This window comes from Antechinus flavipes, chromosome 4, assembly GCF_016432865.1.
Source record: "Antechinus flavipes isolate AdamAnt ecotype Samford, QLD, Australia chromosome 4, AdamAnt_v2, whole genome shotgun sequence".
In the NCBI taxonomy this organism is placed as follows: domain Eukaryota; kingdom Metazoa; phylum Chordata; class Mammalia; order Dasyuromorphia; family Dasyuridae; genus Antechinus; species Antechinus flavipes.
In genome coordinates, this window is record NC_067401.1 from 123,167,470 (window position 1) to 123,190,622 (window position 23,153).

A 23,153-nucleotide genomic window follows, 5' to 3' on the forward strand; every position below is an offset into this window, starting at 1 on the left:
GTTATGAATATGAGGGAAGATGTTTTCAGAGAAACAAGGCAAAACTTGTATGAACTAATAGAGACTGAAGTGAGTAAAACCAAGAGAAAATATATACTATACAGTAACAACATTGCAAAAACAAACAATTGTTACTTAAAAGTTCAAATCAACATAAGGCCAATGATGAAGCATGCTGCCCCTCTTCTATCAGAGAGGTGATAGATTGGGACATACTTTTGAACATGAATTATATAAGTTTTTTTTTTTGCTTTATTTATATTTTATATTTATATTTACTATAAGTATTTTGTTTATTTTTTTTCCAAGTATAGGGAGGAAGGAAAAGGGAGAAAAAGGAGAGAGAAAAATGTATGGCAATAGAAAAAAATTTAAAAAACATAAACAAGTTCCTTCTGATTGAACTGACATTAATATTTTTGTAAACCAGGGATTTTTACCTTGGACTCCATGGATCTCTGAGGGCTCCATGATTTTTGATGGGGGAAAAAAATGCATCTTTATTACAACATAATCAGTTTTCTCTGTAAGGCTCTATATTTTATTTTATGCACTTAAAAATACTAAGAGTCAAAAAACCCCTCAAAACTATGGGTTCACAAGCTCCACCAGACTGGCAAGGAGATCCATGAAACAAAAGAGGTCAAGGGCTCCTTTTGTAAACTTTTGTGGAGAGGCAGGTGAAGGGAGTCATTATCATCATCTAACCCAGGAGCACCCCAGGATTTGGAGACTTTGAAGAGTCAGGATTACTGTGGGCCAGAATATGGGTCAGAAGAAAAATAAAAAGGAAGGAATAAAGATTCAAGGGATACACCTGTACTACTGCTGTCCCCGTGACTGTGGGAATGAAGCCTAGCTCAGAGGAGATATTATCTCCCCAAAGAACTTATTTTGCTGTTTGGGATTCAACCAAAAACAACTTCAGAACATTAAGGCTGAAAGCAGGGCTCCCCAGGGTAAACGAAATCTAAAGAAACAGCCTTCCAACACAAGTGATTTTGACAGGTCCAGTACATCATAGGCCAAGAGGTCCCACGTTCTCAAGGGAAGCACTAAGCCAAGTTAGGAAGCAAAGGCTGGGTTAATAGGCTAATGTTTGGGCCTTCTGGAAACGTCCTATATACCAAGGGGTGAAATGTCAAGTGCAAGAACAGATTCACTGAAATTTCTCCCATTACAGAAATAAACACAAACTCTACACCACACTTCCTTCCCCTTCAGAGGAACTGGTACTATAGTTGAAAAACACTGATTTGAGATTAGAAGACCTGAGTTCAAATTCTTTTTCTGTTAATAAGTGAAGTGGAGGGAAGAAGGAAGGAAGGCAGGAAAGAGGGAAGAAAGGAGGGAAGGAAGGAAGAGAGGAAGGAAGGAAGGAAAGAAGGAAGGAAGGAAGGAAGGAAGGAAGGAAGGAAAGAAGGAAGGAAGGAAGGAAGGAAGGAAGGAAGGAAGGCAGGCAGGCAGGCAAGGGGGGAGAGAGGAAAAAAGTTCTACAAAATAAGTGCTTTACAAATATCATGTTTAATATGCTATTTGATCCTCGAGACAACCTTGGGAGGTAAGTGCTTTGTAAAGAAGAAACAAAGTGTCTTTTTCATAATGAGCTATTATTACCCCAATTTTACAATCCAAAAAACCGGAGGCAGACAGTAACTGAGTTGCCCAGAGTCACACAGCTATTAAGGGAGGCTACATTTGAGCTCAGGCCTCCCTGACTCCAGAGCCAGCAGTCTATCCTCAGCATCACCTAAATTAGCAAACTACTTCTGTCTCTGGGCCTCAGTTCTCCCCATCTCTAAAATGATATTGCTAGAAGAAACAAAACTATAGCTAGCACTGGACAAATGGAGCTTTGTCCCATAGAGGGGTGGAGTTCTTAAGAGAGGAAGTTCCTGTCGTCCTCATTCCTGCCACTGTGCAGCCCTCCTGGAAGGACTTAACTCCACCCCTGCACCATCCCCAGGGACCCAGCTGGACCATGAAGTCAGACCATCCTCTCTACCCTACATCCTCACACTCAACTAATTCTCTCCCAGGTGACAATATTCCTGGATACAGCTGCAAAGGAATTTCTGTTCAGTCCTTCCATAGCTATACAATCCTAGGATTCTTGGGTCTTTCTATATTACTACGTTCTCAAGGATAGCTAGCTGGAGTAGTGAACAGTGTTGGACTTGAGAGTCAGGACAACCCAAATTCAAACCCTGCCTTAAATATGTACTCTGTGAAATCCTGTGTCATTTACCTTCATGGGCTTCAATTTACCCATCCATAAAAAAGGGATTAAAAATTCCCCCCCTCCCCCCTTCCAGGGCTGTTGTAAGATCAAATGAGATAACCTCTCTAAAGTGCTTTTCAAACCTTAAGGCATCTACAAGTGCTACTGATTGTGCCTAACTAGCCTCATTCTCCCTGTCATTTTTCACTTAAGACATTAAAAATGGTCACAGAGAAATAATAAATCCCATGATTTTCAAAGTGTCTCCTTCACAATGATCCCATTAAGGAAAAAGTGCCTATGTTATTATCCCCAATTTACAGAGAAATAAACTACGATCAACACAATTAGTCAAAGTTCAAAGGAAAGGTAGCCAAGAACCCCAATTTAGAACTATCTGCCTTCCTATATTAAGCTTTACCAAATACCTCTGAGCTTTCCCTCTCATTCTCTCCCTATTCTGACTGGCTGTATATCTTTCTATCATCCCCCTGCCTCTTCATATTTTTCTCATCTGACATGCATAAGATTGTGGAGGAAACACTCTCCTGGCTTTTGGAATGGAGTGACTTGAAAAAAATCTTGGACCCCTCAATAATATTCAGGCCCCATCAGCAAGAGAGAGAGAAGAGGAAAGAAGATGGGCTTTGGAAGTGGCTGTGCAGGGCAGAGAGATTTCCCTGGCTTGAGAGATGTCCCCACCTAGCTTGGTTTTTCTCCTATCAGTTTGACTCTGTTCAGGGGCAGAATCTTCCCGATCAGGAGAGAGGGAAGAAGAGAAGGAAGGAGGGAGGAAGGAGGGAGGGAGAAATGGGAGGGGCAAAGAGGGAAAAGGAGAAGGAAGGTGAGAGAGACAAAGAAACAGAGAGACAGAGACAAGGAGGGGGAGAGGAAGAGGAGAGAGGGAGAGACAGAGAAAGAGAGAGTGGAGGGGAGAGAGAGGGAGAAACAGAATGAGAGAGAGAAGAGACAGAGATGGGGGGAGGGGGGAGGAGAGAGAGGGGAAGAGAGAGAGAGACAAACAGAGAGACAGAGACGGAGAGAGAGAAACAGATCACCACCCAGAGTGTCTCAGACTCCAGAGGGCATGGCCACGTGCCGATGGCACATGGACCTTCAGGCAGCCTCTGCTGCCAGGGCTCACGTGAGCGTGGGTGTGCAGGGAGGGCAAGGGAGCTGGCAGGGCTCATGGCAGCAAGGAGCAGGAGTGGATGGGCAATAGGGAGGTGGCCAGATGCTGCCCCGGGAGGGGAAGGGGAGGGCAGGGCAGGCGGGGACATGATTCAAAGTGTGCACACCATCGTGGGAGGTAGAATGAGAGGAAGAGATCCTGTGTGGCAGCTCCTGGGGGCTGGGGAAAGGGCAGGAAGGCGGCCATTCCACTCCTTTCCCTGATTCAGACACCAAATAAGCGTGTCTGTGGCATCCCTAGGGATCGTGTCTCAGGATGGAGACAGGGGCTACTTCATTCTCACGTTTGTCTCATGGCTCCAAGCACTGCTTCTAGCACACAGAAGGTGCTTCATAAATACTCATCATCATAATCACCCTAGTCCAGGCCTTCATCACCTCTTCCCTGGATTAGAACAATAGCCTCCTGACTAGCCCCCTGCCCCCAGGCTCTTCCCTTTCCAACACACCCTTCACACAGCTGCCCATGTCACCCTCCTGCCCTTAGAATTATCTGTGGCTCCCTACTGCCTTTAAGACAAAATACATTCTTTCTTTCTTTCTTTCTTTTTTTTTTTTTTTTTAAATATAAAGTCCTTCATGACCTGGCTCCTGCTGATCTTTCCAGAATGATTTACTTCCCCTCATACATTTGTATCCCCAGCACTTAGTACAGTACCTGGCACATGGTAGGTGCTTAATAAATGTTAATTGAATTCCACACTCCAGCCAAATTGGCCTCCCGCCCATCTCTACATATGACATTCCATCCCTTGCCTTCTGGCCTCTGTCCAGGCTACCTCTCATGCTTGGAATACTCTCCCTTTTCTACTCATTTTCTTGGAACCTCAAAGAAGTCCATCCATTCAAGGGTCAGCTTAAGTGACAAATACTTCAAGGCCTTCCTGATTTCCTCCCGGCCTACCCAACTCCCCCCAAAACAATTAAGTATTTTTTAGTAAATAAATTCGACAGTTCTTTTGTATATATATCTTGTAGTTACTTCTAAATGGACATGCTATGTCTGTCCCCGTAGAATGTAAGCTCTTTGAAGTCGGGAATATCTCAATTTGAAATGCATATCCTCCATACCTGGCATAATGTCTTGTGTACTCTTAACACATGCTTGTTGACTGATGGTTAACAAACAATTATTACAGTAGTTTAGTTTGCAAAGCACTTTATATACATAACAACACTTAACTCTAACATCAGGGAGGCTCATGACAGTATTGTCACTCCCACTTTCCAGATGAGAATACCGAGGTTTGGTGAGGTTGAAATTCTTTGGGACTATCACACCACTAACAAGTATTTACTGAAATAAAACCAGATAATATGAAGAAGAGCCAGGTACAAGGCTTATACAAGGGGAAAAAAATCAAATCATTCTGTATACAGAATGAAGAAGCTCACCTGGCATCCCAACAGTCCAATGAAAACAAAGCCAGCTAGATCCCTTTGAAAGCTCCTTGATCCTGACGGATTAGAGATACTTTCCCAAATACTGGAGGGGAAATGTACCCTACGCCACACTGCAATCATCCCTCGCTGCTGCTGCCTGCTTGCAGACGATTCACGCCGACATCTGGGAAAACCTACAGCCTGCAGACCCTTGAGGAAGGCAGACCCTGAGGCTGCAGCCCACAGCTGTCTGGTTAAAAGCAAGCCAGTCCGGTGGCCTTGGCACAGCCTCACGTGTGGCCCCTACACTGGACATCTTAAACTACATGCATCTCCCCCACTGCCAGCGGCCCAAACTTTGGCCAGAGAAGACCAGCAACATTTCAATTCCTTACTAAAAGTACAATGAGGTTCCCATCCAGCCCTTCACTTCTTTCCTTTTCGCCTGCTTTCTGGGCTCCTCAGAATTCTGCCCCGATAAGACATTTTTAAAAACATTTACTAAGTGTGAAGCAGTTGTGCTAAGCATTGTAGACACAATTATAAAAAAATCAAGAGGCTCTGGCCCTCAAAGAGCTTATATTCTAACAAGGGAGGATAATAGGCAAAGAGGTGCTGGAAAGGGAGGGAAATGAAGCCACATGTAAAAAGTTCAGCTGTCAATAAATGAACATTATTAACTGTTTCCTGCACATGCTAAACACTGAGGATAAAAATATAATCAAGCAAAGACGCCTGCCTTCAAGACGCTTATATTCTAACAGGGGAAGATAAGGATTGCCCTCTGTTCTAACAGGGGAAGACAACATGTAAAGGGATACTGGAAAGCATAAAGCATGGAAGATGAGGCAAGTGACAAGTCGCATGTGAGAAGTTCAGCAGATATCTATGATTCAGTTTTTTACTTAAGACTAACTATCTGGAACCCAGATTTGGAACAAAACAAGCAAAACTGGGTTCTACTCTCTCCTCAGTCGCTTCTTGGAATCACAGAGTTCAAAAGGACGTTCAGCTCATATATGGAAGGAATCCCCACTACAAATGGAGCTGAGACACGGTCATCCTGCTTCTATTTATAGATCTTGTCTAACACTGGACCAAACTCATCCATTCACTTTTGGATAGCCCAAAGCATTGGGAAGTTCTTTTTCCTCGAGCCTAGAATGGTTTCTTTGTAAACTCCATTTTTTCTCCTTCTACCTTCTAGAGCAGAATAGATCCAAATCTAACATCCTCCTCCATGAAATCCTTCCTCCACTTGCTAGATGTGGGACCCAGAGAAAGCTGCTCCATCTCCCTGGGCCTTAGTTTCATCTGCAACATGGACCATGAGGCCTCTGAGGTCCCTCCCAGCTGCACGGCTACCTGTGGGCCATAAAGTCTTGTTGCCACAGGGTTCTGACCTGACAGTGAAACCTTGTTCATTCCCAGAGGAACTCAAGCCCAGGAAAGGGATAGTTGAAAGGCAAGCAGGAGGTCCCCTCACTTTTCTACCAGGGTAGACAGGCTAGTCCCAGCTGCGCAAAAACAGAACAAAACAAAAACATAGGACACCACAAGGAACCAATTTAGGAACTGGCTTGGCTAGTCTGAGACAGACATAATCCTGCCTTTGTACACTGTGGATACCTCTCCTCCATGGAGCTGCTGTCCTAAACCAACCACTTTTCAGGGCCCTCCTCAATGCAAGCAGGCAGATTCCCATTTCTCCAAACGAAGCCCCACCTCCTCCCAAACACGGGGAACCTGGGCCTTTGGCCCGAGCCTGCTAATAAAACCACCAAATGCAGTGCAATGTTGGCTGGCTTGGGAGCCTCTGGGAGGAAGAGCTCCTGGGAAGCCAGGGGAAGGAGCCTTTCAGCTCATGGGGACATCTTTTAATTCATTGTTTTATTGAATCCTCAAATTATCCTGCTTGTCCTGTACAGACCATATCAAACAGCTTGCCTTCTTAATGACAGGGGGAGGAGAGCAAGGGAAAGAATTTGGAACTCAAAATTCAAAAAAAAAAATGTTAAAAATTTTTACATGTAGGCAATTGGAAAAAAAAAACATTTAATTAAAAAAAATTATTCTGTTTATAGACCCCAAAGATAAATAGCACAAACTCCAATGGAAGAACAAAATTCTCCCCCAAAATCAGGGAAATCAGTCATATAAATGTCATTCTTTCAGTTTACTTGACAAAGTGGATCCCACTTGTTTTAATATGAGCAGGTAAGATAGGGAATCAGGGTCAAATTGGGGTGAGATGCTCCTCACCAGGAAGCTCATTTGACTATTCCAAAAAAGACTGGGTCTTGAAAAAGACATATATAAGATGTCAGCTTACAGCTTCATTTCCTTTTTCCCAACCAGGCACCATTGGTGACATGGTGCTATTAAGCATGGCTTAAAGGATACATGCTGAGCAAATAGCAGAATACAAATGTTTAGTAAAACTGCACTCTAATTATCTCCAGATCAGCCTGACATCTTAGTTTTACCAACATGCTAATAGCGGATAAATACATTTTTATTAGTATCACACACCTTCTCAACAAGCTAATGACTCCCGGGATTCCTGAAAGCTACGCAATATTTACAGATTGGACCTAGGGTGTTTTACAACCAGCTCTCCAGGAGGGGGAAACAAACATTTTCTCCAACACTTTCTCATGTCTGGACAATCAACGAAGCCCTGATTTGTAGTGAGTGATGATTTCTAAGGCATAAATCCTCACACTAAAAATTTACAAATTGTTTCCAGCACATCACGGGTAGAAAGAAATTTCAAGGCCCTCCACCCACGCAGATTGGCTCCTTCCCTACAACTCAAAGTCTTAGAGAGGATCACACATTAAGTGTATTTCAGACCGGACTTAGCCCAGTTCTTCCTGGTTCTGATGACGGCTCTCTCCACTAGATTGTAAGCTTTTTGAGAACAGGAAATGTCTTTTATCTTCCTCTGTTTTATTGGCACAGAGCCTGGTACATGGAAGGCCCTTAATAAATGTTTATTAACTGAATGGCCTTCTCTGTTATTTTGAGCTCTGATACTAACACTCTAATACTGTGATTTCATCAAAGCAGATTTTTCCCTCCAAGAATGCAAATGGCAAACCACTCACACCTGCCCATCTTGTGAAATTCTCACTCATATCCACCAAGACATGGAGTCCGACACATTGAACTAGGTTCTGACTTTCCTCCATTTCTCTGGCCATTTTGAGAATAATAATAGAATGTACTATATTTTTTAAAATTAGCAGTACTGCCTAAACAAGGAACTAATATTCTAACTAAAATTAATATATTTGAAGAAAATAGCTGTTTGCAAAGTCTTTTTTTAAACTAAAATTTATTGTTAAGATTTCAGTGTCTAAAAGAAAATGAGTTTCAAGCACAGTTTGCCTCTAGAGAAAAAGCCTTCAAAGCCTGTTTGGATAGGTTTTTTGTTGTTGTTTTTAAATCAACAGAGATGAAGAGATGCACTTTCATATTCAAGATTTCTAACACTATGGGGTGGAACTCTGGAACAGCAAGAAGGTAGGAGGTGATGACCCAAGATCACTAAAAGAACCAGGTCAATGAGAAACAAATGAACTCTGCCAGGTAGACTCTAAAGATGTCCATTTCTTTTTACCATGTCTGGGGGGATATGGGGGGAGGGGAGAGGGGAGAAATCACCGTATTGATTCTTACTCAACAAGAATAGACATGGGGAGGCAGAGTCTGGTCTTAGGACTGTCAAGCGTTAGCTAGAATAAAGCCAATTCCCTATGCAAGCTACACATTTGAACACAGGAATTGTTCAATAAATATTAATTGATAGATTATAAGTTAATTAGGTCAAAAAGCAAAAGGGCATAGTGCCTATTCATGCTTTACTGGGACTGAAATACCCACATGAAGTAGTTATCCTGCAGAATGCACTCCCTAGTATTTAATTCTGGGAGGAGTTACTTGCCCTACCTTGCAAAAATGAAACAAGACATGTCCTAATCCCTCTAAGACTAGTGCAAAGCCTTCTGAAAAGAAGGTATTTGGGGAAATAAGATACATAAAACAAAACATGGGGAACAACTGCAATGCTGGAGCCTATTTCTATTTGGACATTTGCTTTTCCTTTGGATTTTTTGCTTCTGCTTTTCTAATTGTACAAGGCTATTGATTTCTCTGGCCAATCTTCTCACAAGCAGATACCTCTAACAATAACATGACCCATTTGCTATAGCCCAAGAACACATCCCAAGAAAGGGATGGATTTCCCAAGGTTCTGTTACAGAGGAGGTAAGAGGTTCAGTGTTAGGATTCCAACTTGGAGAAGGAGGAGTTGAAAAGACACCCCCCCTCCCAACTCCAACTCCATTTTAAGAGAACAGTTTTCTTATTCACATGGTTTCTTTCTATTTTCATTCTCTCTCATTGTGTCCCAGAAATTGCTACACAGGAGAAAGACTGTAATAAAGATCTCTCATACATCCCATCATTGACACATTCCCTTCAGACTACAGACCCTGATGGCTTCTTTGGCTACATCTTTCTTCCTAATTACCCAAATATGAAAGTCTCTTTCTTTCCCCCCATTTTGCACTGAGCAAAACTTTGTAGGCCTGCAAACAAGATATCTTTCTGTCTTTCATGTGCAGAAGGGATTTTAAGTACCAGTTATATATCCCATGAAATTCTAGGCAAGACACAAATGCAATTAAAATGAGACCATTTGGGGGGGAGAGAATTTGCCATAAAGTTCTTTTAAATATTGAGCACCCACAATGCACCTTAAAATAGTACTTTTTTAAATCAAACATTGTATCTATAGACAATTTTGGGGAAACAAAGTGAGATTAAACCAGAGGTCTGGTTTTTGATGAAAATCTAAGTTGAGAATCTCAACAAAATGGTTAAAAGTCATCATAAGAGTGGGGAAGATCAGTTCTAGACTCTTAAAAGTGTCAATCTCTTTTTCTGACTTAAATTTCTCAGTCTGACTATCAAGACCCCCAAACTGAAGGATGCTGTTTCTCACCCCCAATTATTCTCCTATCTTTTCTCAGTTTATTTTCTTCATGCCAAATCTATAGAGCTATAAAATGAAGGTCTAGACACCAAGAAAACTGAAGCAGTACAGGAAACCTATCTGAATCATTCAGGCAAGAAAATTAAATCAAAAAACATTTATTAAGCATCTACTATGTACAAGCCATTAAGTTAAGCCCTGAAAGAAATACCAATTTCTACCTGTTATCTGAGTAATTTGATCATTAAAAACAAAAAAAAACAAAGAAGATATATGAGGATTGGTAGAAAGATTGAGAGCTGGAAGAGACCTTCTTAAGTCGCCAAGTTCAACTGCTTTGTTTCACAGATGAGTAAACTAGAGGCCCTGAACCTGAGCAGAGGAGGATCTGAACCCAGATCCTCTTGACTGCAGAGTCAGGACATAGTTCCCCTGTACCAAATGTCTCTCCAAGCTGAGGCCCCTGTGGTTCTCCAATTCCTGGGCATGGCCAGGAAGCCTCCATCTCCCTCCCTCCCCACCCTGTGGGGGGGGCAGCCTTCCAGGAGGTTTACCTGGTCTGATGGGGCTCTGCAGGCAGTTCGGAGAGGAGATGCTGGGGTGCACCGAGGTGGAGGCCCGGTTGCTGAGGTCCATGACAGAGGGGGCGGCTGAGGTTGCTGGCTGCAGTCCAGGGGGGTGGGGGCTGTGATCATGCTGAGAGGGGCTGGGGGGGATGCCATTTTCTGACAAGAATTCTTCCAAGTCCATATATTCCAACTGGAAAGTATCTCCATCATAAGGAAGGGTTTTGTCCCACAGGGTGGGCCCCAAGAAAGCAGACTGCGGGACCATAGGACTACTGTTGTCATCATCCAGTTTCTTCTTGTCTTTTTCTTTACCAAATGCTAGAACAGAAAACAAAAGTTATTTTTTTTCTTTTTAAGGAAAACTAATCCTGCTCCTCTCTCTCACTAGTCTCTCCTTCCAAAAATCACTTGGGGATTTTTTTCATCCCAAATGGCACTCTGTCCCCCTGCATTTGTCCTCATTGGACCTCAGATAATCCAGAGTTAAAAGTCTAGTTCCCTCTGCTTTTCGCAATCTCCCTATTTACTTTGGAAAGAGGCAACTGCTTTACTGGATGGGGCTTCAGTATGAGCTAAGATAAAAGCTGGCCGTATAAGGCTGATCCATAAGCGCCCACAATGGGGCAATCAGTTGCACAGTTGAGTTCTGTCGGAGGACATAAAAAATTTACATCTACAGTAAGGGAGAATCTTTATTGTGATTACTTACAAACACCTTTAAGGCTAACAGCATTTGGATTTTACACACACATTCACCGACTCTATACAGGTATATCTCAATTTCAGTAAACTCTACATGGGGTTCATAAAAATCCAGATTTATAAAATACATTAATTATTCAGGGGGGCTTTTTATTTGATAAAAAACTTCTTATAAGAGGCCACCAAGATGTTTCTTCAAATGCTTAGTACCGGGAGGCTTCTTAAGATGATTTCGTTTAAAATAAAAAACAACAATGGTATTTGTCTACAACTTTTCAAGAAACACAGCTGTTGCTTAACAGATAGCACTTGCATACACACAGTACTAATACATGTGCATGCAGCTATCTTGTAAAGGCAAATACCTGATATTTCCTTCAATGCATAATTGATCATTTGACATGTTAATTTCAACCGCCTTGAGTCCCGTAGGGGAATCTGGCCCCTAAGTACCTGATTTCAATTCCCTAAACACCAGGATCGTGAGTGCTGTCAATTTCCTGACAGCTTGGATTAGAATGCTGAACACTGTCAAGCTAAAATATATTATTTCTTTAACACGGTCTTTTTTTTTTTTTTCAAAGCGGATTCTTCTTGGGAAAAGGGGATTACATGCATTTTGCATTACGGAAATTTAACAAGTCCCTAAAATTCGTAGCAAATAGGTCTAGATTAAGAAAAGAAGGTACACATTTCCTGAAATTAATTTTAAGGGAGTCATTTAGAAGAGTTTATACTACAAATGACTAGACTTACTGTCGTGATTTGCTGGGAAACAGAATTACAGAAGCCTTAAGTCACAAATTTATCACATTTCTAGCATAATACATTTTGCTGGCTGAGGATTGGAGGGGAAGTAGTGGAGTCTATGTCTCGAACTATCTTTCCTCAACACCTTTAATATGCCAGAACGTCATGAGACTTGGTCTTACTTTACACGTGAGCATCCTTCCAAGTCCTCTCCCACCAGTAAAGGTAGAAAGAGAAACTGACCGGAGAAACTGGCTAGAAGATCAGCTTTTACCAGAAAAGCCCATCTCTTCCCCCACTACATCCCTTTCAACTTCTGAAAATAAAAACGCCTCTAAAAACTCTTCTTATCCACACTCTCAATTACTTAATAAAAATAAAAAACAACCTTGATCCCATTACTATATTACACTGTTCATGGACTGCTGCCTGCAAACCTCTTTCCAAGAGTCCCTCAAAACCAGGTAAAGTAGACATTTACACTCTCACCTCTCAAAGCTCCTCTCTTCTAGTTGCCTTTAACTTTACTCGTGGGAATAGCTAATGGGGGGGAGGGGGAACTTTCCCCATCCCACCCCACCCCTAATTTAAGTTGCATCAGCTCCTACCTGCACAGCTGAACAAACCACAGAGGTTGGGCACTTGCTCCCAGAATTACTTAAAATAAAGCGGAAAGACGATTCGGGGGTGGGTGATGGAGGAGGAGGGGAGGGAGAAGGAGAGCGGGTGAGAGAGCCAATCCTCAATTGCATCCAAGCAGAAGCAGCACCGGGTTTGGCTCTGGGGAGTGCAAGAAAGGGTAGAGAGAAGAGAATGAGGAAGGTAAAGTGGGGAGCGGGGTGCAGTGAAGGCAGCTGGAGATACAAGGTGGATGCCCAGGAAGAAAAGCAAAGTCAGGGAAAGCCCCAGCCGTGGAGGTCTCTTTCTCCAAACCAGAGGAACCCGAGGAAGATAAACAGCGGCGGCAGCAGTGGTGACTCTCACCGTCTTCGGGGTGCAGGGGCAGCTTCAGGGGGTTCTCCAGCAGGGACTTGAGCACGCCGTAAGTGGGAGGGATGAACGTGGAGTTCAAGGGGAGCGGTCGGGACATTTTCTCCATCTCGGTGTACTAGGTTTTTTTTTTTTTTTTTTCCCTTCTCTTTTCTGTTTGCAAAAAAAAAAAAAAAAATCCTCCCCTTCCCCCCCCAACCCCCAGCCCCAATTCACTTTTCCTTCCTGTCAACGTGTACTCCTCCTGGGCTGTGGGGAAGCCAGAGGAGTGTAAGGGAAATTATGCTAATATAATCAAGTGCATACACACACACACACACACACACACACACACACACACACACACACAAATGAAAAATACAGAAGTTTCAGGAAATAGCTGGTCCTGGGCAAGCGGCCGAAGTGCTAGACGGGTTCCTGCAAGACCCTTCTCAGACACCCTCCTCTGCAAAATGTTAGGGTGAAAATTGCAGAAACAGAGGAGGGGGCTGTAAAATTAAAAAATGCACCGCATAGCCAGGGCACCAGCGCCCCAAAAGCCCGAGGCCGCGCGTGCTTCCCACCCCCACCCCCCCCTCCCCGAGGCTGCTGCTGCTGCTGCTCCTGCTCCCAGCTCTTGGCCCGCAGCAGCCCGCTCAGTGCATTCGGCAGCCCATGTGCAGGGACGCAGGCAAAAGTGACGTCAGGGCCCGCACCGCTCCCCCATAGGCGTGCGGGGGCGGGGCCACTACCCCCCCCCCCCAACTCCCTGCCTCTGCCTCCCCCCGCTTCCTCCGACCACCGCCGTCACGATACTGAGTTTGGCGTTGTCGCGCGCGTCCTTCCCGGGCGCCGAGTTACTAGGACCTCGGACGCGGGGTGGGTGGGACCCCAAGAGGTTTCTAGGCTGAGTTTCCTAGCGAGGTATTGATAGGGGGTGAGGATAAGGGCGGTGGACTGCGAGAATGGAGGGAAGAGGACGCCTGGTCCCGCCCCCTTTGGCAGCCCTACCTCCCATCCCTTCCCCTAGAAAATCTCTTTAAAATTAGTTAGGAAGAGGAGGGAAAGGTGGAGCGTGGCGTGGAGGTGGGAGCTGAGCTGGAGGGAGTCGTTTCCAGGGCAGGTGCCTTAAGGATTTTGTGTGTTGGGCTTGAATCGTATGCCCCGAGGAATAGAGACAGTCTGGGCTGAGAATGAATGAATGAATGAAGCAAACAAGCATCTCTTAAGCATTTACTATGTGCAAAGTACAGTGCTAAGTAAGGTCTGGAGATACAAATTATATAGCAAGACAGTCCTTGCTCTCAAAGGAGCCCTCATTCTAATGGGGGACACCACACATAAAGGAAGGCTTCAGCATCAAATCGTATGGAAAGGTCTCACGGGCCTTAGGGTGCAGGGAGAAAACAGATGGTAATGCCTCTTTAATGCCATTTCAACTGATAAAAACCCTATCCATTTGGGGGCGGGGATATTATCCTATCAAAAAACCCAAGGAGAGTTGGTTCAGGAAAAGGGACTAACTAGTCCTATAATTTCATTGGTACGGGAAACTCCTTCCACCAATGTAGGTGGCTACCTTCTCTGCAACATATCACCTTAAGAACCTAGAACGGAAGGCATCCTCCCTCCAAGAATAATCATGGCAGCTTTGATGTCTGTCAGTCAGATTGCCCATCTATCCATTAGCTATCAATCAGCCCCTTTCTGTTGCAACTGCGACAGGTCCAGGAAATAATGCTTCAATACTGGTCATGAAAAACTGGGATAATATAAGCAGATTTTCTCTCATCTTCTTGCTAAAGCCATTATTGGGATAGTCTTTCATCATGTTTGCAAAGCTTTCTTGGGGTGTGTTGGAAGGAATATGACTTTAATTCTGTCTCTGCATCTTCTTAGCTGTGTGACTTTGGAATAGTCACTTCATTGGGCTTCTATATTTTCCTCTATAAAGTGAGGAGTTTCTACAATATTAAGTGATTTCCAACTTCCCTTCAGTCTCTAAATTCCTATGAGACCGTATGGTCTCCAACCGTATCTCCAACACACCCCAATAGAACTTTTGGATTGTACCCTTGGCTTCTCTTCCTCAGAGGTGAAATTTTTGCTTTATCTTCCTGGGTACTTCACCAGGTCTTGGGTTGAATAATCTCCTAGAGGTGCAAATCTGGCCTCAGACACTTACTAGCTTTGTGACTGAGCAACAGGTCAGTAATCTCTCTGCCTTAATTTCCTCAATTATAAAATGAGGATCATGATAACACTGGATCCCAAGGTTGTTGAGAATATTTGTTTTGTTTTGTCTTTTTAAAAAAACTTAGTACAATTGGTGACACACAGTAGACACAATATTAGTGCTTATTCCCTCTCTTCCCCTTCCTCCTTCCCAACCTCTTTCCAGAATCCCTTTATGTATCTTCCATTGCTAGACCAGAAGTTTCTTGAGGGGAAGGATTATCTTGGTTGATTGTATTTGTATCCCTAGTATTTAGGATAAGGCCTGGCATTATAAGTGCTTAAAAATGCTTTTATCTATCTATCTGTCTTTCTACCCATCCTTTTCCTTAGAAAAGAAGATTCTATTTCTAGAGATCTTTTGGAGACGATCAGAATGACAAATATTCTTTACCTAAAGCAAGAGTCTGGACCAGATAATTATACTGAAATAAAGATGTGAGTTTTCCCCCATCTGAGTTCACAGATCTCCCAAATCTATTAATGACTTCTTAGGGCAGAAGTGTCTAACTGCACCCCACTGATTGCCAGCGCCCCCACAAAAGTCAGCCTACCTATATGATTCAGAAATGTTTAACAAAATAAATAAAAAGTTCAACCTATATGTTGACTTGCAGTTTTTCTTAATCAATATGTGATCCACAGGGATCCACTTCTATTGGAGTTTGACTCTCAACTCACAGAGTGAATGAAAGCCTTTTTTAACTCTTTGTCAAAGATTCTTTTTGTAGAAGTTTCTGGTTTGGGTTTTGTACCTGAGAGGTTGAGGCTGTTCTTTTGGGGACATGGGTAGATCCAAGGAAAAGGCCTGGGGTGATGTTGATTATGGTTATCAGCATTCAAGCATCTTTACTTGCCTATGTATTCATGACACCATATAAAAAAAGGCAAAGCAGCCACTTCAATAAATTTTGATAACTATTTCAATATATTTGTAACTTTGTAATCTTATGTGTTTGCTATTATGTATTTAAAATATTATTTGGAAAAGGTGAGGATCAGATTTAAGGAATTGTCAAAGAAGACCATGATACATAAATAATTATCATGAACCCTACCCAGCTCTAGAATCTTATCTAAACCAATAAGAACTTCCTATATGTAAAACACTAAGGTGATCTATGAGCATTGCAATCATGATCCCCTGTGCTTATGAAGATAAGGCATATAGTAGGTATCTAATTAATGTCTATTGACTTGACAAGGCTTTGTATAGCTTTAAAATATTACATAAATCCATACTGGTAATTTAAATTTTTCCTTATGTTTTTAACCTTTGTGTCAGAGACTTTCATGATGGCAAGGACCCACCTTAGATGATTTTCTTATCCTCTTAGAGTACTTATCTAGCATGTTACCCTCTTAACCCCTTAAATTCTCTATCAAAAAATTCTCAGTTTTCTTCCCAATTTTCAGGTACATGATTCACAATATTGGGACAGCTAGATAGAAAGTGGATAGAGGGCCAAGTCTGGAGTCAGGAACACCTATCTTCCTTAGTTCAAATCCAACCTCAGACATATACTACCTGTATGACTCTGAGCAACTCACTTATGAGTTTCTTCATCTGCAAAATGAACTAGAGAAGGACTACTCCAGTGTCTCTGTCAAGAAAATCCCAAATGGGGTTCACAACTAAAATAACTGAAAAACAGTAACAATTCACAATATTACAAAGTTTTATTCAGACAAAATAGATATTCTTGATTAAGTATTCCTTAACTCTAAATGAGTATGTAAATCCCTTCAGTGGTTTCCACCCATGATGATGAGGGCTGTTCTCATAAAGCCCTGCCCCACAACTCTTGTTGGGGCCTGTGACTCCCTGACTTAAAAGGGGGTGGGGTACCAGAAATAGTGTTTCCTTTCTTCTCCAAATTCAGGCTGATATTCATGGCACAATCTTATACAATCCACCAATTTGTCAGTTGGAGATATACACCTCTTTAAAGTCCTCCAACCTTTGATTACATCTCTTTGGTGCAAAGTGAGGACGAAATGCATACCCTCAATAATTTTCTTCTTTTTTACCTCTACTTTCTCATCCCTAGTCCCTTTCTCCTTCTACTTGTTGCAGATGAACCCAGATGAACCACTAGGAGAACAGGCTTGGTACTATTTAGCAGTGTTTTCACGGATCTCTGCAACAAAAATCCATCTTTTAAATCCAACATATTTCCTGCTGAACTCCTATAGATACAGACCTTGGGTGGGTGGGAGGGTGGGGGGGAAAGCAGGGGAAGAAACATGTTCAGAGATGATCCAAAAATCAACATAATGATCCATGGAGAGATCAAGCAGGCTTTAATATTTACCAAATAATGGGCCCAAGAAGCACACTAGTACCTATAAGAACCAGAGAAAGGCCTCTAAATAATAATAGCTACATTTCTAGAGTGTTTTAAAATCTACCAAAGACTTGAGGCAGTGATCATCTCATTTGCTTGCTGATTGATCCTCATAAATCACTGAAATAAATGCCATTACTACCCACAGTTAATAGATGAAGAAACTGAGAGTGAGGCTAATTAAAGTTAAGTGACTTGCCCAGGTTCAACTAAAGATTATCTGAGGATATGAATCTAGGGCTTCCTGACTCCCAAGTGCAGACTTCTGTTCACTATGTTAGGTTATATCCATTGTATTGTCTAGTTCTTCAATGAAAGATTTACAGGGAGGGAAAAAAAGACAAATGGAATAAGACATGATGGTATGGAGTAGTTTCAATCTGTACCAGGGAAGGGATTGCCCAGATTTAGTATGGGCGTGATCTGGAACATGCTGAAAGAGTATTTCTCATTAGCAGATTGCTCCACAAAAGTTTGTTCCTCTCCTTACTCCTTACTGTTTCAATAATACTACATGGTACGGGTCACAGAAAACTGTGATAAACTCCAGAGAATAACAATTTAAATTGGCCTAAAGGACTATATGTATAAGGAGAATACAACATGTGAACTATGATGAATGCTTCAGCAAGTATCAGGAAAGCCAGACCATCATGAGCATATCTCCCTTCTTCTTGATCTTCCATCTTCCTCAGAGACAGCCCAGGACCCTGAACCCAGGAGCCTTTGGAGTAGCAATGCTTCTAGCCTATTGCCCTCAGCTATCATCCTGGTACATTCAGCCTGGTAAGTGCTGCTGCAGGGGTACTGCCCACAGCTGCTGAAGATCCAGACAGGAAAGTTCTTGCTACCAAAGTCTTTGGTTCCATCAAAGGACTCAACATGAGAAAATGCTATTGTTTTTATCAGTGGAATAACATTAAAAAGGAGATCATTTTTATCTTCATCCCTGTACCCTAAAGACCAGACTTTTCCATCTGATTCAAAGCTGAAATCTTCCCTGTGTTTAAGCCTCATTAAAATGTAAGGTCCTTGAGAAGAATAATTTTTGTGTGTGTGTGAATCCCTATCACTTATGCTTTGCACACAGTAAGAATGTAATAAATTCTTTATTCAATCACACACATACATGTGTGTACATATATGCACACACATGTGCACACATACATATACACATACACATCTATATGTATACATATATACATAAATGTGTATGGATCATGTATCTTGCTCTTGGCTCTTTTGCAGAAAAATGTCCCATTATGAAAAAGCACAACTATATAATTCAAAGAATTTAGAGATCAATTTTTTTTGAGTAGGCATTCCCTTCTATAGCCCCTCTCACATTTCAGAATGAACAAATATTTACTATAATCTCTCAGCTTGAAAACACAAAAAAGTTCAAAACCCTATGGAAATTAAAAAAGAAAAAAGCAGGGGTAGCCATCCTTATCTCAGATCAAGCAAAAGCAAAAATTGATCTAATTAAAAGAGATAAGGAAGGAAACTATATCTTGCTAAAGAGTACTATAGACAATGAAGCAATATCAATATTAAACATATATGCACCAAGGTATAGATCTAACTTCCTAAAGGAGAAGTCAAGAGAGTTGCGAAAAGAAATAGAGAGCAAAATTATAATAGTGGGAGGTGTCAATCTTGCACTCTCAGATTTAGATAAATCAAATCACAAAACAAATAAGAAAGAAATTAAAGAGGTAAATAGAATATTAGAAAAATTAGATATGATAGATCTCTGGAGAAAATTGAATGGTGACAGAAAGGAGTATACTTTCTTCTCAGCAGTTCATGGAACCCACACAAAAATTGACCATATATTAGGACATAAAGACCTCAAAATTAAATGCAGAAAGGCAGAAATAGTAAATGCTTTCTTTTCAGATCACAATGCAATAAAAACTATATTCAACAAAAAGTTAGGTGTAAATAGACCAAAAAGTAATTGGAAACTAAATAATCTCATCTTAAAGAGTGACTGAGTGAAACAGCAAATTATAGACACAATTAATAATTTCACTCAAGATAATGACAACGATGAGACATCATACCAAAATTTATGGGATGCAGCCAAAGCGGTAATAAGGAGAAATTTTATATCCTTAGAGGCTTACTTGAATAAAATAGAGAAAGAGAAGATCAATGAATTGGGCCTACAACTTAAAAAGTTAGAAAAAGACCAAATTAAAAATCCCCAATCAATTACTAAACTTGAAATTCTAAAATTAAAAGGAGAAATTAATAATATAGAAAGTAAAAAAAACTATTGAACTAATAAATAAAACTAAGAGTTGGTTTTATGAAAAAACCAATAAAATTGATTAACCTTTGGTAAAGCTGATTAGAAAAAGGAGAGAGGAAAATCAAATTAGTAGTCTTAAAAATGAAAAGGGAGAACTTTCCACCGATGAAGAGGAAATTAAAGAAATAATAAGGGGTTACTTTGCCCAACTTTATGCAACAAATTTGATAACCTAAGTGAAATGGATGACTACCTCCAAAAATATAGGCTTCCCAGATTATCAGAGGAGGAAGTAAATTTCTTAAATAGTCCCATTTCAGAAAAAGAAATAGAAGAAGCTATTAATCAACTCCCTAAAAAAAAAAAAAAAAAAATCCCCAGGACCAGATGGATTTACATGTGAATTCTACCAAACATTCAAAGAACAATTAACCCCAATGCTATATCAATTATTTGAAAAAATAGGGAATGAAGGAGTCCTACCAAATTCCTTTTATAACACAGACATGGTACTGATACCTAAACCAGGTAGGTTGAAAACAGAGAAAGAAAATTATAGACCAATCTCCCTAATGAATATTGATGCTAAAATTTTAAATAAGATATTAGCAAAAAGACTCCAGAAAATCATCCCCAGGCTAATACACCACGATCAAGTAAGATTTATACAGGAATGCAGAGCTGGTTCAATGTTAGAAAAACTATCAGTATAATTGGCCATATTAATAATCAACTTAACAAAAATCATATGATCATCTCAATAGATGCAGAAAAAGCATTTGATAAAATCCAACATCCATTCCTATTAAAAACTCTTGAGAGTATAGGAATAAATGGACTTTTCCTTAAAATAATCAGGAGCATCTATTTAAAACCAGCAGTAAGCATCATATGTAACGGGGACAAACTGCAACCATTCCCAATAAGATCAGGAGTGAAACAAGGTTGCTCACTATCACTATTACTATTTAATATTGTATTAGAAATGCTAGCTTTGGCAATAAGAGTTGAGAAAGAGAGTAAAGGAATAAGAATAGGCAATGAGGAAACCAAATTATCACTTTTTGCTGATGATATGAACTGCAGAAACTCTACTAAAAAATTATTAGAAACAATCCATACCTTTAGCAAAGTTGCAGGATACAAAATAAACCCACATAAGTCATCAGCATTCTTATACATCACTAATAAAACCCAACAGTTAGAGTTACAAAGAGAAATTCCATTTAAAGTAACTACTGATTGTATAAAATATTTAGGAATCTATCTGCCAAAGGAAAATCAGAAATTTTATGAGCAAAACTACAAAACACTTTCCACACAAATTAAGTCTAATCTAGCCAACTGGAAAAATATTAAATGCTCTTGGATTGGGCGAGCAAATATAATAAAGATGACCATACTACCTAAGCTAATCTATTTATTTAGCATTGTACCAATCAGACTTCCAAAAAACTATTTTGATGACCTAGAAAAAATAACAACAAAGTTCATATGGAAAAACAAAAGGTCAAGAATTTCAAGGGAATTAATGAAAAAAAAAATCAAATGAAAGTGGCCTAGCTGTACCAGATCTAAAATTATATTATAAAGCAGCAGTTACTAAAACCATCTGGTATTGGCTAAGAAATAGACTAATTGATCAATGGAATAGGTTAGGTTCAAAGGACAAAACAGCCAATAACGTTAATAATCTAATGTTTGATAAACCCAAAGACCCCAGTTTTGGGGATAAGAACGCAGTATTTGACAAAAATCGCTGGGAAAATTGGAAATTAGTATGGCAGAAACTAGGCATTGACCCCCACTTAACACTGTACACCAAGGTAAGGTCAAAATGGGTTCATGACCTAGGCATAAAGAATGAGATTATAAATAAATTGGAAGAGCATAGGATAGTTTACCTCTCAGACCTGTGGAAGAGGGAGGAATTTATGACCAAAGAAGAACTAGAGATCACTATTGACCACAAAATAGAAAATTTTGATTATATCAAATTGAAAAGTTTTTGTACAAACAAAACAAATGCAGACAAGATCAGAAGGGAAATAATAAATTGGGAAAACATTTTTAAAATCAAAGGTTCTGATAAAGGCCTCATTTCCAAAACATATAGAGAACTGACCCTAATTTGTAAGAAATCAAGCCATTCTCCAATTGATAAATGGTCAAAGGATATGAACAGACAATTCTCAGACAAAGAAATTGAAACTATTTATAGACATATGAAAATATGCTCCAAATAATTATTAATCAGAGAAATACAAATTAAAACAACTCTGAGATACCACTACACACCTGTCAGATTGGCTAGAATGACAGGGAAAGACAATGTGGAATGCTGGAGGGGATGTGGGAAAACAGGGACACTGATACATTGTTGGTGGAATTGTGAAAACATCCAGCTATTCTGGAGAGCAATTTGGAATTATGCTCAAAAAGTTATTAAACTGTGCATACCCTTTGATCCAGCAGTGTTTCTATTGGGCTTATACCCCAAAGAGATACTGAAGAAGGGAAAGGGACCTGTATGTGCCAAAATGTTTGGGGCAGCCCTGTTTGTAGTGGCTAGAAGCTGGAAAATGAATGGATGCCCATCAATTGGAGAATGGTTGAGTAAATTGTGGTATGTGAACGTTATGGAATATTATTGTTCTGTAAGAAGTGACCAGCAGGATGAATACAAAGAGGACTGGCAAGACTTACATGAACTGATGCTAAATGAAATGAGCAGAACCAGGAGATCATTATATACCTCAACAACAATACTGTTTAAGGATGTATTCTGATGGAAGTGGATCTCTTCAATAAAGAGAGCTTATTCAGTTTCATTTGATCAAGGATGGACAGAAGCAGCTACACTCAAAGAAAGAACACTGGGAAATGAATATAAACTGCTTGCATTTCTGTTTTTCTTCTCGGGTTATTTATACCTTCTGAATCCAATCTCCCTGTGCAACAAGAGAACTGTTTGGTTCTGCACACATATATTGTATCTAGGATATATTGTAACCTATTTAACATATAAAGGACTGCTTGCCATCTGGGGGAGGGGGTAGAGGGAGGGAGGGGAAAAATCGGAACAGAAGTGAGTGCAAGGGATAATGTTGTAAAAAAATTACCCTGGCATGGGTTCTGTCAATAAAAAGTTTAAAAAAATAAAAAAAGGAAATTTTTTAAAAATAGCCTTAAAAATCAACATTCATTGTGATTTAGTGATAATAAATTATATTTAATATATATGATGTGCCAATTTCACCTATTTTACTCCCTATAATTTCCTGAAATGAGACATTGGCCAGATAAAGTTTTGTAATTATCTACAAATCTATAATAAGTAGTGTGGAACAGATAGATGCTGAAGCATCATTAATTTTTTTTAATTTTTAATAAATTTTAATTGAAGAGAATGACAAAATTACCATGTTTGTTTCCCTTCTGAAGTTTTTTTTTTTTCCCATGTTTTTTTCAGACATGACCTGTGTACTGATTTGCTTTGATTGGTTGTACTGATTTGTTACAA

At 40.5% G+C, this 23,153-nt stretch overlaps 1 protein-coding gene across 4 annotated transcripts in view; it reads right to left on the bottom strand.

The window, feature by feature from the left end:
* Positions 1-13,094, bottom strand: part of HLF (HLF transcription factor, PAR bZIP family member) — an 81,892-nt gene extending 68,798 nt beyond the window's left edge. The window contains exons 1-2 of one of the 4 annotated variants that reach the window (XM_051994246.1): positions 12,803-13,094; positions 10,352-10,684 (exon numbers count right to left, since the gene is read on the bottom strand). In XM_051994246.1, the coding sequence (XP_051850206.1) occupies positions 10,352-10,684; positions 12,803-12,917 (448 nt within the window). In that variant the 5' untranslated portion in view covers positions 12,918-13,094. The other 3 variants (XM_051994247.1, XM_051994249.1, XM_051994248.1) reach the window with 3 other exon arrangements.
* Between the last annotated feature and the right edge of the window lie 10,059 nt (positions 13,095-23,153).